This window comes from Barbus barbus, assembly GCF_936440315.1.
Source record: "Barbus barbus genome assembly, chromosome: 15".
NCBI classification, from domain to species: Eukaryota; Metazoa; Chordata; class Actinopteri; order Cypriniformes; family Cyprinidae; genus Barbus; species Barbus barbus.
The window spans coordinates 1,940,006-1,953,647 of record NC_136743.1 but is presented as its reverse complement, the minus strand read 5'-3'; the positions used below and the strand labels follow the sequence as shown (position 1 = coordinate 1,953,647).

At 36.5% G+C, this 13,642-nt stretch overlaps 1 protein-coding gene across 1 annotated transcript in view; it reads right to left on the bottom strand.

The window, feature by feature from the left end:
* LOC306880924 (neurocan core protein-like) overlaps window positions 1-10,344 on the bottom strand; it is a gene marked incomplete at both ends in the record, with an annotated part of 93,214 nt that extends 82,870 nt beyond the window's left edge. The window contains one exon of the mRNA XM_079434731.1: window positions 10,138-10,344. Within this exon, the coding sequence (XP_079290857.1) occupies window positions 10,138-10,344 (207 nt within the window). The remainder of the gene's footprint in view (window positions 1-10,137) is intronic.
* Window positions 10,345-13,642: the final 3,298 nt, after the last annotated feature.

Genomic DNA, 13,642 nt, shown 5'->3' with positions numbered 1-13,642 from the left:
TGAAAAGCAATGTCTTTAAGCACGACGGCAAAGTTCCAGATAAGTAAAAGCAGCGAGACGCACACGGAGAGCCTGCGGGAGACAGATATACAGCATCACACAGAAAGACGCTCACGAGTTACTTTCTCCTGTTTATTTGACCGACGGGTTTAATACAGTAACACAGGTTCTAGAAATATTTTCTCATTTTACAGTAAAAAATGTAGGGTGGGAATTGGCTGGATCATGAAAAGCAAACTAGTTGTTTGGCAATTGGTTAACATTATCTAATAGCCTGCAATGAAAAAAATCAGTAGGATTTACTTATATGATTTACTACAAAGAAATTGCAAGTTACATATTCAATTAAATGTGAAATTTAAGTACTCAAACTGAAATATTGTAAAACGTACAATAAAACTTTGAAAAATAAATTTTTGCAGTATATGGATGAGATGAAAAAAGGGGATTCTGCAACAAAGTCTCATTGTAAAATATAATAGTATAAAACAAAATATATATATATATATTTTTTAAAAAAGTTTTTAATTCAGCTAGTTGCCAAGGCAACATTTCTCATTTTTATTTAGTTTATGTTAATGTACTAAAATAACTGAAACTGAAATAAAAATGTATAAAAACTAGACATATAAAGAAACTATTAAAACTATTAAAATTGACAAAAACACACAATTTAAAAAAAAACTTTAATTTTTAATTTTTAACTAAAATTAAAATGCAAAACAGTAAATATAAAAATAAAATATAATTCAAAATAGTAACAAAAACCATCTTATTTTCATTTAGTTTAAGAGGAAGTACTGAAATAACTTAAATTCAATAAGATTATACAGACATAAAAAACTAATCTAAATGTCAAAAACAACTAAATCACTAAAACTTAAATTAAAATTAAAATAGAAAATAGAAAAGGAAAAGCAAGCTATTATATTTTGATTAATGAGTACAAAGCATTTTCTTTGCAATAATGATGCATCATTCAGAATAACACTATGTGCATTAAGAATGCAAGTTTGATTTCATGTTTATTTACATTAATGTTTATTCTTTTAGCAGATACTTTTATCCAAAGCCACAATGAGGAACAAAACAAAACAATTTGTCAAAGAGCAAACAATATTCCCAGAGTGAGATCAATTTAACAAAACCCTATTTTGGGTGTATGATCTCATATGGAAAACAATTCAATAACTGATGTGTTTTTATGTTCAATTTCTAAACTATTAGGCAAAAGGTTAATCTATAGTCGTTTTGAAAGCAAGTGTATGCGATTATCCAGTATGCTGACATTCAGCTGGATCAAACTCAGAGTTTCTTCTCTCTGTGACTAAAATCAGTCTAATCCAAAGCGCTCGGATCACACCGAGAGCAAATCTGAGCCATTCCTGCTGCAGGTCAAACAGGTGCATTCTGCTGACTTTTCCAAATGTCAGCATCTCCCAGAATCCCACTGCAGATGAAGCACCTGCTGGTGATCTACAGAGAGAGAGAGAAACCTAATCAAATGTAAAAATGCAAAAGTCAATGCAAATTACAAGCAGTTGAGAAGTAAAGTATATAAAGTGGGGAATCAACTAATTGTAAAAAGTTTGTAGAGTTACAACTACACCGGATAAATATGTAAAAATGGTGTTTACATTTTCGAAAACTAGAAGCTAAAGCAAAAATTGTAAAACAAAACTGAAAATAAATCTAAAGCAAAATAGACAAAATTTTTATTTATATAAAAAAATAATAATAATAGACAAAAGCCTGTAACAAAAATACCTCATTAAAAGCTACTAAATATTGTAATAATATATAAATAATACTAAAATAACAGCTGTGAAACAAAGTAAAATGATGGATGAACAAAGTTATAGAATTTATTATTATTAATATTATTATAAAAGACAAAATCCCATAACAAAATTGCTATAACTAAAATTTAATTAAAAATGGAAAAGCACTAAAACTAAAGATAAATCTAAAGTTAAATAGAAAATACATAAAAATAAAAGACGAAATCCCATAACGAAACTGATAAAACTAAATTTTAAATTTTAAATATCACACTAAGACCTCATTTAAAATATTAAGTACTACAATTACAAAATAAAAAATAAATCTAAAGCTAAATAGAAATAGAACTATAAAAATATAATAAAAGACAAAAGCCCATAAAAACTACTTAAACTAAAATGAAAACTGAAAATATCACATTAAAAGCTCATTTAAAATTTGTATAAATACTAAAACTGAAAATAAATCAATAAAGAATTATAATAAAAAAAACAAAAGACCATAACAAAATTGCCAAAACTAAAATTAAAATGAAAACTGAAAACATCACCATAAACGATAAATCAAAATATTGAAATACTATAATTATATACAATAGCATACTATTACATTATATATGATTTATACATTATATTATATATAATAGTATTGAAATACTATAAATAATACTAAAGTAGCAGTTGTGAAGTGTAGTGATAAACCAAAGTTATAACTACTCTGGATAAAAAAGTGAGTGGTGTTCACCTGCAAAAGCTGCCGTCACAAATCTAGGATGTTGTTGGTTTGTTTCAGAAGCACAGAAGAGTTGTTCCTGTGACATCAAGCTGTCAAAGCCTTTCTGGATCTGTTATTTTTAAGAATGCTGTGCTTCTTTCTTCGGCCAAACAGAACAAGTCTAAAGGCCTTTGGAGCTCATTGTGCTAATTGGCTCGTCAGAGGGAAGGCAGTAATTATGCGTTCGGTCTGACAGCGTTCTGTCAAACAGTCCCAGCATTCTCTCTGAGGCCGAGGGTTCCCATGCCAACGGCCCTTGCCTGCTCCGGAGCATCTGTGCGCAAACCTGACTGTGTGTGTGTGTGTGGGTGTATGTGTGTGTGTGTGTGTGTGTGTGTGTGTGTATGCATTCTCTCTCTTTGAAAAAAAAAGTCACCAATCCAGAGGAAGATCGTGCTTTTCAGCCTTCACTGTACAAAATGACTTTTTCCAAATTGGTAATAAAACTAAGATTATTGTATTGTGTTGTAATGTAATTTTCAGTCTTTCTACAGAAAAAAAAAAGGTAAAAAAAAATAAATAATAATAAATTTAAAAAGCACATGCCAAAAAGCAAATATAACATTTACATTATAAATTATTATTAAAGTCATGAATAAACTGTAAAAAGTTTGTAGAGTTACAACTACATTGGAAAAAGTGGTATTTACCCTTAAGAAAAACATACACATTTTTAAAAAATAAAAAGTTCTAAGTACTGAAATTGAAAATGAATCTGAAGCTAAATATAAAAAAATAATAAAAGACAAAATACTATAACAAAATTATTAAAATATAAAATAAAAATGACTAAAATTCATATATATATCACAAAGCAAATTCAAAAATTAACATAACAAAATACTATATAAATAATAATAACTGAATAATAAAAATAGAGTTACAACACTGAATAAATAAGTGGTATTTAACTTGTACTTAACTAAAAATCAATATAAAGCTAAATAATAAACATAAATATAAAAACATAATAAGACAAAATCCCGTAACAAAAATATTAAAAACTGGACAACAAATCTAAAGCTAAATATAAATATAAAAAAATAAAAGAAATCTCATAAAAATGTCTAAAACTGAAAATAAAAATGACTAAAATTAATATATTACAATAAAATATAAAAATATTCATACACAGTATAATAGTATATAAATAATACTAAAATAACAGTTATAAATAAACACTGTAAAAATATATATATATTTTTCGAAGTTGAAAAAACTAATATTGGAGAATGTTTTTACCACCAAATATCATGTTTAGTTCAGTGTATTACTTGTCTTTTCCTTGTAACTATTTGTCAAGTTTACTAGCAATTTCTGAATGAAATGTGTTATTTTTATTTAGTCTTACTGATGTCTAGGAGAAATAAATCATTTTAATTGAAAATAAAATATAAATATTAGATGAAAAACTGAAAAAAAAAACTTGAAAATTAGAACTAAGTTGAATGAAATAAAATTACTAAAACTGAAAATAAATCTGAAAAAATTCAAATGAATACTGAAAATATCCAATTAAAAGCTATTCAAAATTCTAAATTACACTAAAAGAAATGGTGCTATATAGCACTAAAAGTGGTTCTTGGCTCGTATTCATAGGGGAACCACTTTTGGTGCTATATAGCACCATATCTTTAACAGCACCTTTGTTAAATGGTGCTATGTAGAACCATAAGAGGTGCCATATTGCATTGTATTTCTGCAACAAAAATGGTGCTAAACAGCACCAACAGTGGTTCTTTGGCTCGTAAGGAACCTTTAAAGGGGCTTAACAGGTTCTTTGTACGGCAGTGGTGCTATATAGCACCTTAAACACCCCAAAGAACCACTGAAGCACCAAGATTTGGTACTATACAGCACAAAAAGTGATTCACCCGATGATTACGAGCCAAAGAATCACTTTTTTTAGTGTATAATAAATACACAAGTAGCATACAAATAACACTAGAATAACAGCCCTGTGTAAAATGACATGTATTACCATTTCAGAGAAAATATCAGTATTGTATGATGAGAACAGTATGGACGGTAGTAAGATTTGTATTTTTTCACTCATGTGGTGGGAAAGGAAAACTGGAATCACTTGCTGACAGTGCTACATAACGAGAGGCCAATGAAAAGAGCCATGGCAGCAGATTTAATGGGCAAAATAAAGACAGGTGTGAATGATCTTGTTACGTTGCTGTGCGGAGTAAGGAGCGCACGACGAGGATAAACCATTAACTTCTCTTTTAATCAGAGATCCAGGAGCAGATACAGACACAGGAGTGCACACACAACATAACAGAAACAATAACCGACAGTGAGACTGACAAACACAGGAACTTATAAAGGGGCAGGTAATTGGGAAGGACAGGTGTACACAATGACTAATTAAACTGATCTAGGACACAGGGGAAAACAGAAAACCCGACATGGAACAGTCACAGAAAACCCAACATGTAACATATCGCCCCCTCCCGGCAAGGCGTGGCCTCACGCCGTAACGTAACAACTGAGGAGGGCGGGTGGGGGATCTGGAGGAGGATGTGGAACCGGAGGGTGGCAGGGAATAAACATCAGAGAGTCCAAACAATAAGTCCATGGGGGAGTGGAGGGTGGGAGGAGCCAAGGGGGAGCCAGGAACAGGAGGAGCCAGATGACGACCCAGGCCACAGTCCAGATGGTGGCCCACGGGGGAGCCGACGGAGGGAGGAGCCATGGTGGAGGAGGGACCGCCGACTCCATGGGGCCGACCAACGGCGGCGGAGCAGGTGGTGGTGGAGCCCGAGGTGGAGACAGAGAGCCGAAGAGCCAGGGTGACGCCGAAGATCCGGAGGTCCAAGGCGGAGCAGATGTCTTCGGCGACCTCGGCGCAGGCGGAGATCCGGAAGGCCGCGGCGGAGCCGGAGCGACAGAGGACATAGGTGGAGCAGGAGGGAAGGAGGAGCCCAACGGAGCCGGAGGGACGAAGGGACGGGGCGCAGCCCAAGGAGAGTAGTCCTGAGGTGCAGGTAGGGGGACGACTGACCAATGCGGAGCCGGAAGGACGAGGGAGCCCGGTGGAGCTGGTGGACAGACGGGATCCGGTGGAGCCGAGGGAGCTTGAAGGCATGGTGGAGCCGCAGGGTCGCCGGACTGAGGCGGAGTCTGGGTCTCGGAGGCTGAGGGCGGAGACGAGGGATCCTCCAGACTCAACGCCAACAGAGCTGGAGGTCGGCAGACCAGCGGCGAGCCCACGCCACAGATGGTGAGCTGAGGGTGAGCAGAGGGGCTGACGAACTCCAGTGATGAGGGTGTTGGAGTAGGAACCAGATCAATGAGAGGCGGTGGGAGAGGGAGGTCGGGTGGGATAATTTCCCAGAAGTTCAATACAGGAGCTGGCTTAAGGATGATCGTGTCAGAGTGGAAGTCAATGAGGTTACCCAGGTCCAGTTCATGCTCACCCTCAGCGGTGGCGTCGTGGGCGGGGCGTTCCATCGCCCCCGCGATCTCCACAACTTTCTCCACCGTCGGATGCACTGCCGGCTCTCGCACCTGGTCAGACGTTTGGGGCTCGGGCTCCGGGACGATCGGCAGCTCTGTCGCTCCTGATGGCGATGGCTCAACGACCGCGGCAGGCTCTGGCTCTCCGTCTGCGGTGGGCTCGGGCAGCTCCGCGCTGCGGGGTGGTAGTGGACTGGGCGCTGGGTCCCGAGTGGGGCTGGTGTCATTCTCTGCGAGGTCCACGGTGAGTTGCGATTTGCAAGACACCAGCACCCACTCGATAAAGGCGGCGAGGCTCTCTCGAGGACCGTCCCCGGACAACTGCCCACGTGTGGTGTTGTTCAGTCCAGCTTTGTAGAACGAGCAGAGGCAGTAGTCCGGGAAGTGTGTTAAGTTGGCCAGGAACAAAAAATCCTCTGTGTGGTCCTCGAGAGAGCGGTCCCCCTGCTCCAGCAGGATGACGAGGAAAGCGGGATCCATAATAACAAATAAAAAACTTGACAAAAAACGGGAAACAAAACGGGGAAAAAACACGCCGCAATCTTACTGTTTCGGTCGGTTATTATGTTACGTTGCTGTGCGGAGTAAGGAGCGCACGACGAGGATAAACCATTAACTTCTCTTTTAATCAGAGATCCAGGAGCAGATACAGACACAGGAGTGCACACACAACATAACAGAAACAATAACCGACAGTGAGACTGACAAACACAGGAACTTATAAAGGGGCAGGTAATTGGGAAGGACAGGTGTACACAATGACTAATTAAACTGATCTAGGACACAGGGGAAAACAGAAAACCCGACATGGAACAGTCACAGAAAACCCAACATGTAACAGATCTGGTGAATACAGGGCTTTGAGAAGAGCCTGAAGGACCAGAGAAGAGCCGAGCGTCTGAATCTTTCATGGCTGGAGAAATAAACCAAATGAAAAAGGCTTTTGTCTGACGCGGCAAATAACAGGGAAGTGATGAATAGGTCTTGGCTGGTAGAAATAAGTATAAAATATTTATCTTTCTCAATGCATTTATGGCAGTAAGTGCCACAGACCAAAAACACTGAAGACTGGAGTAATGATGCTGAAAATACAGCTTTGATCACAGAAATAAATTACAGTTTACTATACACGTATATGAAAAAATTGCTATTTTAAACTGTAATAATATTTTACAATATTACTGATTTTACTGAATTTTTTATGAAATAAATGCATCCTTGGTGAGCAGAAGAGACTTCTTTCAAAAACATTTTTAAATCTCACCAATCTCACACTTTCCAACAGTAGCACAGATCATTCAGAAGACAGAATATACTGATCAGTCATGCATTCACTTTCAAATATGTATGATGTTTATTAAAATGCTTGTCAGCAGCACATTTATCATGGCTATTGATTTTTATACTTCTTTTAAAGTATTCCAAACAGACAGAACGCAGACTACTCTAAACCCAAAACCTGAGAGAAAACTCTCTTTAAAAACTTCATTTCGGATTCATTTTTACCTTTGAGGATGTCTCCAAAGGGACTTTTTGTCTGGTTTAGTTCACTTCTTGAAACAATTTTGAACAGTTGAGCACACACACACACACACACAGCTTTGCGAATCCACACAGATCAAGCTACTCTTTCTTGCCTTGTAGTTTTAAAAATGTATGCGTTGTGGATTTTAAGCTGAATAAGTCTTGAAATGAACAGATGTGGGTTTATTTCAGCGCTCCTGATATCTGCGGCCCAGGACTGATTTCTATTTAACTACGCTGCTGCTGATGATGATGGTAATTGCCACAGAGATGAAGAGAGGTCATGTGACCAAGGGGCCCAGCTGCCAGTGAGGGAGGTTTCATCACACACACAGCTTGAATTGAAAGCGACCCCCATCAGGACGGTTCACGACCGGAATACTAAACACTTTAGAGTCTAATTGAGCGTGTGAGGGGGTTTCTCTTAGTTAGGACGGCTGCTTAAAGGAATAGTTCACCCAAAAAAAAAATCTGCTGAAAATTTGAGTTTGTTTCTTCATCAGATTTGGAGAAATGTAGCATTCTATCACTTGCTCACCAATGGATCCTCTTCAGTGAATAGGTGCCGTCAGAATGAGAGTCCAAGGGTCATTCCACAAAATCTGTGCTTTTTCCACTTGAAATTTAAAAAAAATAATAATATGTTTCATCACCATTTTTTAAATATTCATGAAATGAAGACACCTTAAAATTACAAGAAATTGTATTGTGCCATCTCAGGCTATGTAATTTATTATTTTATAACTATTTTTCTACCTTCTGTTGTGTTATTTTTGTCAACCCTGTTAACGACACAAGCGTTAATTAATTAGAACTAAGTAATAGTTTTCACATATATGTGACCCTGGAGCACAAAAGCAGTCATCATAGCACAGTTATATGCATTGTATGAGTCAAAATTATACATTTTTCTTTTATGCCAAAAATCATTAGGATATTAAGTAAAGATCATGTTCCATGAAGATATTTTGTAAATTTCCTACCGTAAATATATTAAAACTTCATTTTTGATTAGTAATATGCATTGCTAAGGACTTCATTTGAGCAACTTTAAAGGTGATTTTCTCAATATTTAGATTTTTTTGCACCCTCAGATTCCAGATTTTCAAATAGTTGTATCTCAGACAAATATTGTCCTATCATAACAGACCATACATCAATGGAAAGATTATTTATTCAGCTTTCAGATAATGTATAAATCTAATTTTCAGAAAATTGACCATTATGACTGGTTTTGTGGTCCAGGATCACATATGAGCATTTTAGTCCCTCTTTTTACTTGGATTGTTTCAAATTTTGCATTTTTTACAATATTTTAATATTTGTCGTTCTGATGACCAAGAGCATCCTAATTTTGGAGGGTGACCACATCAATTAAGAAAAAATATATATTTTTACAAGAGAGATATTACAGAAAGGGCTTTGTCCAAAATAAAATATAGTTAAAGCTACAATGGAAAAACCTGGAAGGCTGTATCAAATATAATTTTTTACCATTTTTACCATTTTTATGAAATGAATGACAGTAACAGGATTGACGTCATAGTCACAGGACTGACAGGGATGACAGGACACTTCAGCACACTGCACATATTTGTTAACATAATACTGTACAGTTTTACCATTTTAAATTGCATTATATTGTTTTGCACTTACTCAGCATAGTTGTATGACAATAGTTAACAGTCAGTTTTTCAGTTAAAGTCAGTTCATTGTTGATTTAGCACATTACATTTCTAAGAGATCTAATGTTTTAAGGCTATTATAATTAGATAATGCATCCATCTGTTTGTCTGTTTGTCTGTGTTCAAAAGCTTCAGATATACTGATCTGGTTCAATTATTAGGCAAGGAAGATCAGATCTTGGTCTTTCTGTGATCATCTGAAACCAGATCAAGTTGGTTTGGTTTCACGTCTTGTGGCTTCGACTTGAGAATATTTTATAAATTCACATGAAGAGGGATGTGAGAATTCCAGATGTATGTTAAGTGAATTCTTGTTCCTTTGAGCAAATAAAGTACTTTCTTTGTAAACATGGATCTGTTTGTCAATTCTGTTCGTCCACCTTCAGCTCCATATCTCCAGATGAACTCTTACTGGACTGAAGCAGCTCAGCTTTACTTGATTCTCCATCAATCATTTTCTAGAAAAATCAGTGCGTCTCAAATCTGATCATCAGGATCTTTTGAGGAGCGTTTGTTTAAAGAAGCTTCACTTTCACTGTTTTTAACTCTTCAACTTTTTTGGAGTGTGTTGCATCCATCAAAACCACATTTACGTTGGTCGGTGAAAACTTTGGAAATCTTTTCTTTCCATATAAAAATTGAATGATCCATCTCAGAGTAGCTTTATAGAACGAACGCTTTATGGGGGAAAGACAGAGACAGAATTGCTACAATAAAGGCTTTATTTGCAACAGGACGTTTGAAAAACAAGAAAGAAAACAAGAATGCAAAAAAATATGCGATATAGCTGTCATTTGTCATGAGAAAATACAAAATATACAAACAGAAAAAGCCACAGAAGAATGGAAAAGTCATCTAATCTGCCTGGTGTTCTGCGTTTGGCTGCATGTTCTCATCCACATCACACCTGATATCGTCTCTGGCAAGGCATCTTGGGAAGCATCTTTTGGTATGCCTTATCCACCCCTGCAGTGTTCAGCTGTAATGTCTTGGCATTCAGCATCCATTGCATCCTGGATGGACCTTTGGTCAAAACCCTTCTACCTCCAGGCTCAGAAAAGTCCTCGATGGGGTTGAGGAAAGGGGAGTAAGGGTCAAGGAAAAGAGATATCATTCTCGAATGGGTGTCAGACCAGGCTCTGACTGCACTGGGAAAGGTGGATTGTTCCATGTGATCACACATATTAGCAAGTGATCTCCCACCTGTCCCCTTTCTCTGGCAAAATCTCACATTTATGCAAAAGTACACTTTTCCACACAAGATCAGCCCAAAGAGGTCCTCTTTTACTGTATATCATATGGTCATTCGACTGAAAGAACCTCAACACCTGTGTGTTTCCTAGATGGGAATCAGCTGTAATTGATATATTTGCATAACTTCAATCAGCTGTTTCTCATTAGCAATATAATAAAATACAGGGGACATATTTGTGTTTCAATTCACAATATGAACAGCTGTTCACTTTGACTTTAGCCTATAAGTTAGTTTTAGAACATGATGGTATCTGTTCTGACATACAGTGTGAAAGCATTTGTAAATTTGGCAGTAAAATGACATTGTTTTGGTCTTGGTTGAGCTTGTGTGGAAAGGAAGTTCAAGCATTTTAAATTTGTGTTAACTGCATGCATTTTGTGTCAAAGCAGCAAGAAATGTGTTAATTGTATAGCCTACACAGACGGATGTTGTGCTAACTGTGTTAAAAGTTTTAAAAGTATTCAAAAAATGGTCATAGTGATCGTAAAAAAACGAACTACTTGCATCTATTTTAACAATCGTATTTTCAAAACGCATTTATTCAGTTTTTTTGAGTGAGGTTTCATCACATCACTAACCCTATAAGCATTTCAGTGATGCTTGACTTGGTAAACAACACAAACTGGTCAATAAAAATGAGAATATACAAAACACAGCTCTACTTTATAAGCAAATGCAACTTTCTTTTTGGATCGTGACAGGTTTTGTTCACCTCACTGCTTTTGTCCCTCAAACAGCCGTGTTTCCGCTCTGGCTTCCCTTCTCAAAGCCATTAGATTTCCACCAGCCGTCTCTCTGCAAATGACACTCGAATTAAAATCTCATTAACATTTGGCATTTGATTCAGCAGGATGATGTTTTTTTAGCTCCAGACTGATTAAAATGCAGTTTGATTCCTGTTCTGAACACAATCTTGCTGCTAACAAACAGTCGGATGAATGTGAGACACAAAACCACATGACTGACAGTGTTTTTCTGGGCTTTCTCAGCATTTGCCATAAGAAAAATCTCTTTAATATCTCAAATCTTTCTCCTAGACAGAACTGGAGGTCCATGGAGGTCTTTGCAAAAGAAAAGAGAATAAAGCATTTCAGATCCCAAACTATGCAATCATAATCAGAGATCTCAAACATTTCACAACAGATCATTTATGTGTTACCTCTCCAACCGGATGATAGTGACTCGTTTGTGTGTTTTTGTTTTTCTGTAAACGGTTAGGAGAATCATCTGAGACCATTGTGTCACCTTAAACAGCTATTATGTTTTTATCTCCATGAATGTCATACTGTACATGTCATTATTTTGCTCTTAACAGAACCTTTGCTTCCTTCACGGTGCCATTGTGTTTGTTCATAAAGGTCTCATTTGCATTTGAAAAACATTCATATTCAATCCTTTTCAGATATTAACCAAAATCTTTGATGCATCTGCCCTCTCGTGCTCCGATCCGTCTCCTCATATGAGTGCAAACAGTCACGGAACAATAGCATTAGATTACAGAGCAGAGAAAGTAATCAGAGCGTATTCAGCGCTAATATATTTACTTAATGCTGTGTTCTGGGTCCAAATGTCCCTAACTGGCATAATAAAGTAAAACCTAACCTAATTTCAACATTTACTAATGCATTATTAAAATCAAAAGTTGCATCTGTTATTATTATTCAGTGAACTTGATCTAGTATAAACTAACAATGCAAAGTGTTTCCCACTTTTCAAAAAGACTGCATTTGTTAATGTTAGTTAATGCATGGCATGCATATACAACGCAGGATTTTAAAAATGTATTAGTACATATTTAAACTAAGATTAATCGTTGCAAAATATGTTTGAAAATGTTAATTAAATAATAGTAATTAAATAACTGTTAACAAAATATTTAGGTTTAATTATTACTTAGAATTATTAATTTGATTTTGTTTAAAATATTACACTAAACATTCATCAGTGATTAATAAAAATGTCTTGACACACAAAGGCCCGGTTTCATAGACAGGGTTTAGCCTAAACTAGGATTAGGCCATAGTTCAATTAGGACATTTAAGTAATTTTTATAAACATGCCTTAGAAAAAAGCATTACTGGTGTGCATCTTCAGACAAAACAAAGGCACTGACATGTTTTAAGATCAGTTAGTGCAAGTTTATTTCAGTTGAAACAGCTCAGATTTACATTTTAGTCAAGGACTAGGCTTAAGCCTGGTCTGTGAAACCGGGGGAAAATATTCTAAATAATTCTAAATAGCAGTTATTATTATTCTCTGCGGATATTAATATTTAATATAATATTTTTTATTACATTAATCATAATAAATAAACTTAATATAAAAATAAACATTTTGTTGACAATTATTCTTTTTTTGTTGTTTATTAAAGTTAAAAGTCTTAATTATGGGTTTGTTTCTCACAAACACAGCTTTTGTCTTCTCAAGATATTAACTGATGGACTGGAGTGGTGTAGATTACACTCTAAAAAAATGGTGCTATGGTGCACTAAAAGTGGTTCTTGGCTCGTAATCATAGGGGAACCACTTTTGGTGCTGTATAGCACTATATCTTTAAAGGTACTATACAGCACCTTTGTCAAATGGTGCTATGTAGAACCATAAGAGGTGCCATATTGCATTGTATTTCTTCAACAAAAATGGTGCTAAACAGCACCAACAGTGGTTCTTTGGCTCGTAAGGAACCTTTAAAGGGGCTTAACAGGTTCTTTGTACGGCAGAGGTGCTATATAGCACCTTAATCACCCCAAAGAACCACTGAAGAACTGCTGAAGAACTATACAGGAGCTTAACAGGTTCTCTTTACGGCAGTGGTGCTATATAGCACCTTAATCACCCCAAAGACCCACTGAAGAACCATACAGGAGCTTAACAGGTTCTCTTTACGGCAGTGGTGCTATATAGCACCTTAATCACCCCAAAGACCCACTGAAGAACCATACAGGAGCTTAACAGGTTCTCTTTACGGCAGTGGTGCTATATAGCACCTTAATCACCCCAAAGACCCACTGAAGAACCATACAGGAGCTTAACAGGTTCTCTTTACGGCAGTGGTGCTATATAGCACCTTAATCACCCCAAAGACCCACTGAAGAACCATACAGGAGCTTAACAGGTTCTCTTTACGGCAGTGGTGCTATATAGCACCTTAATCACC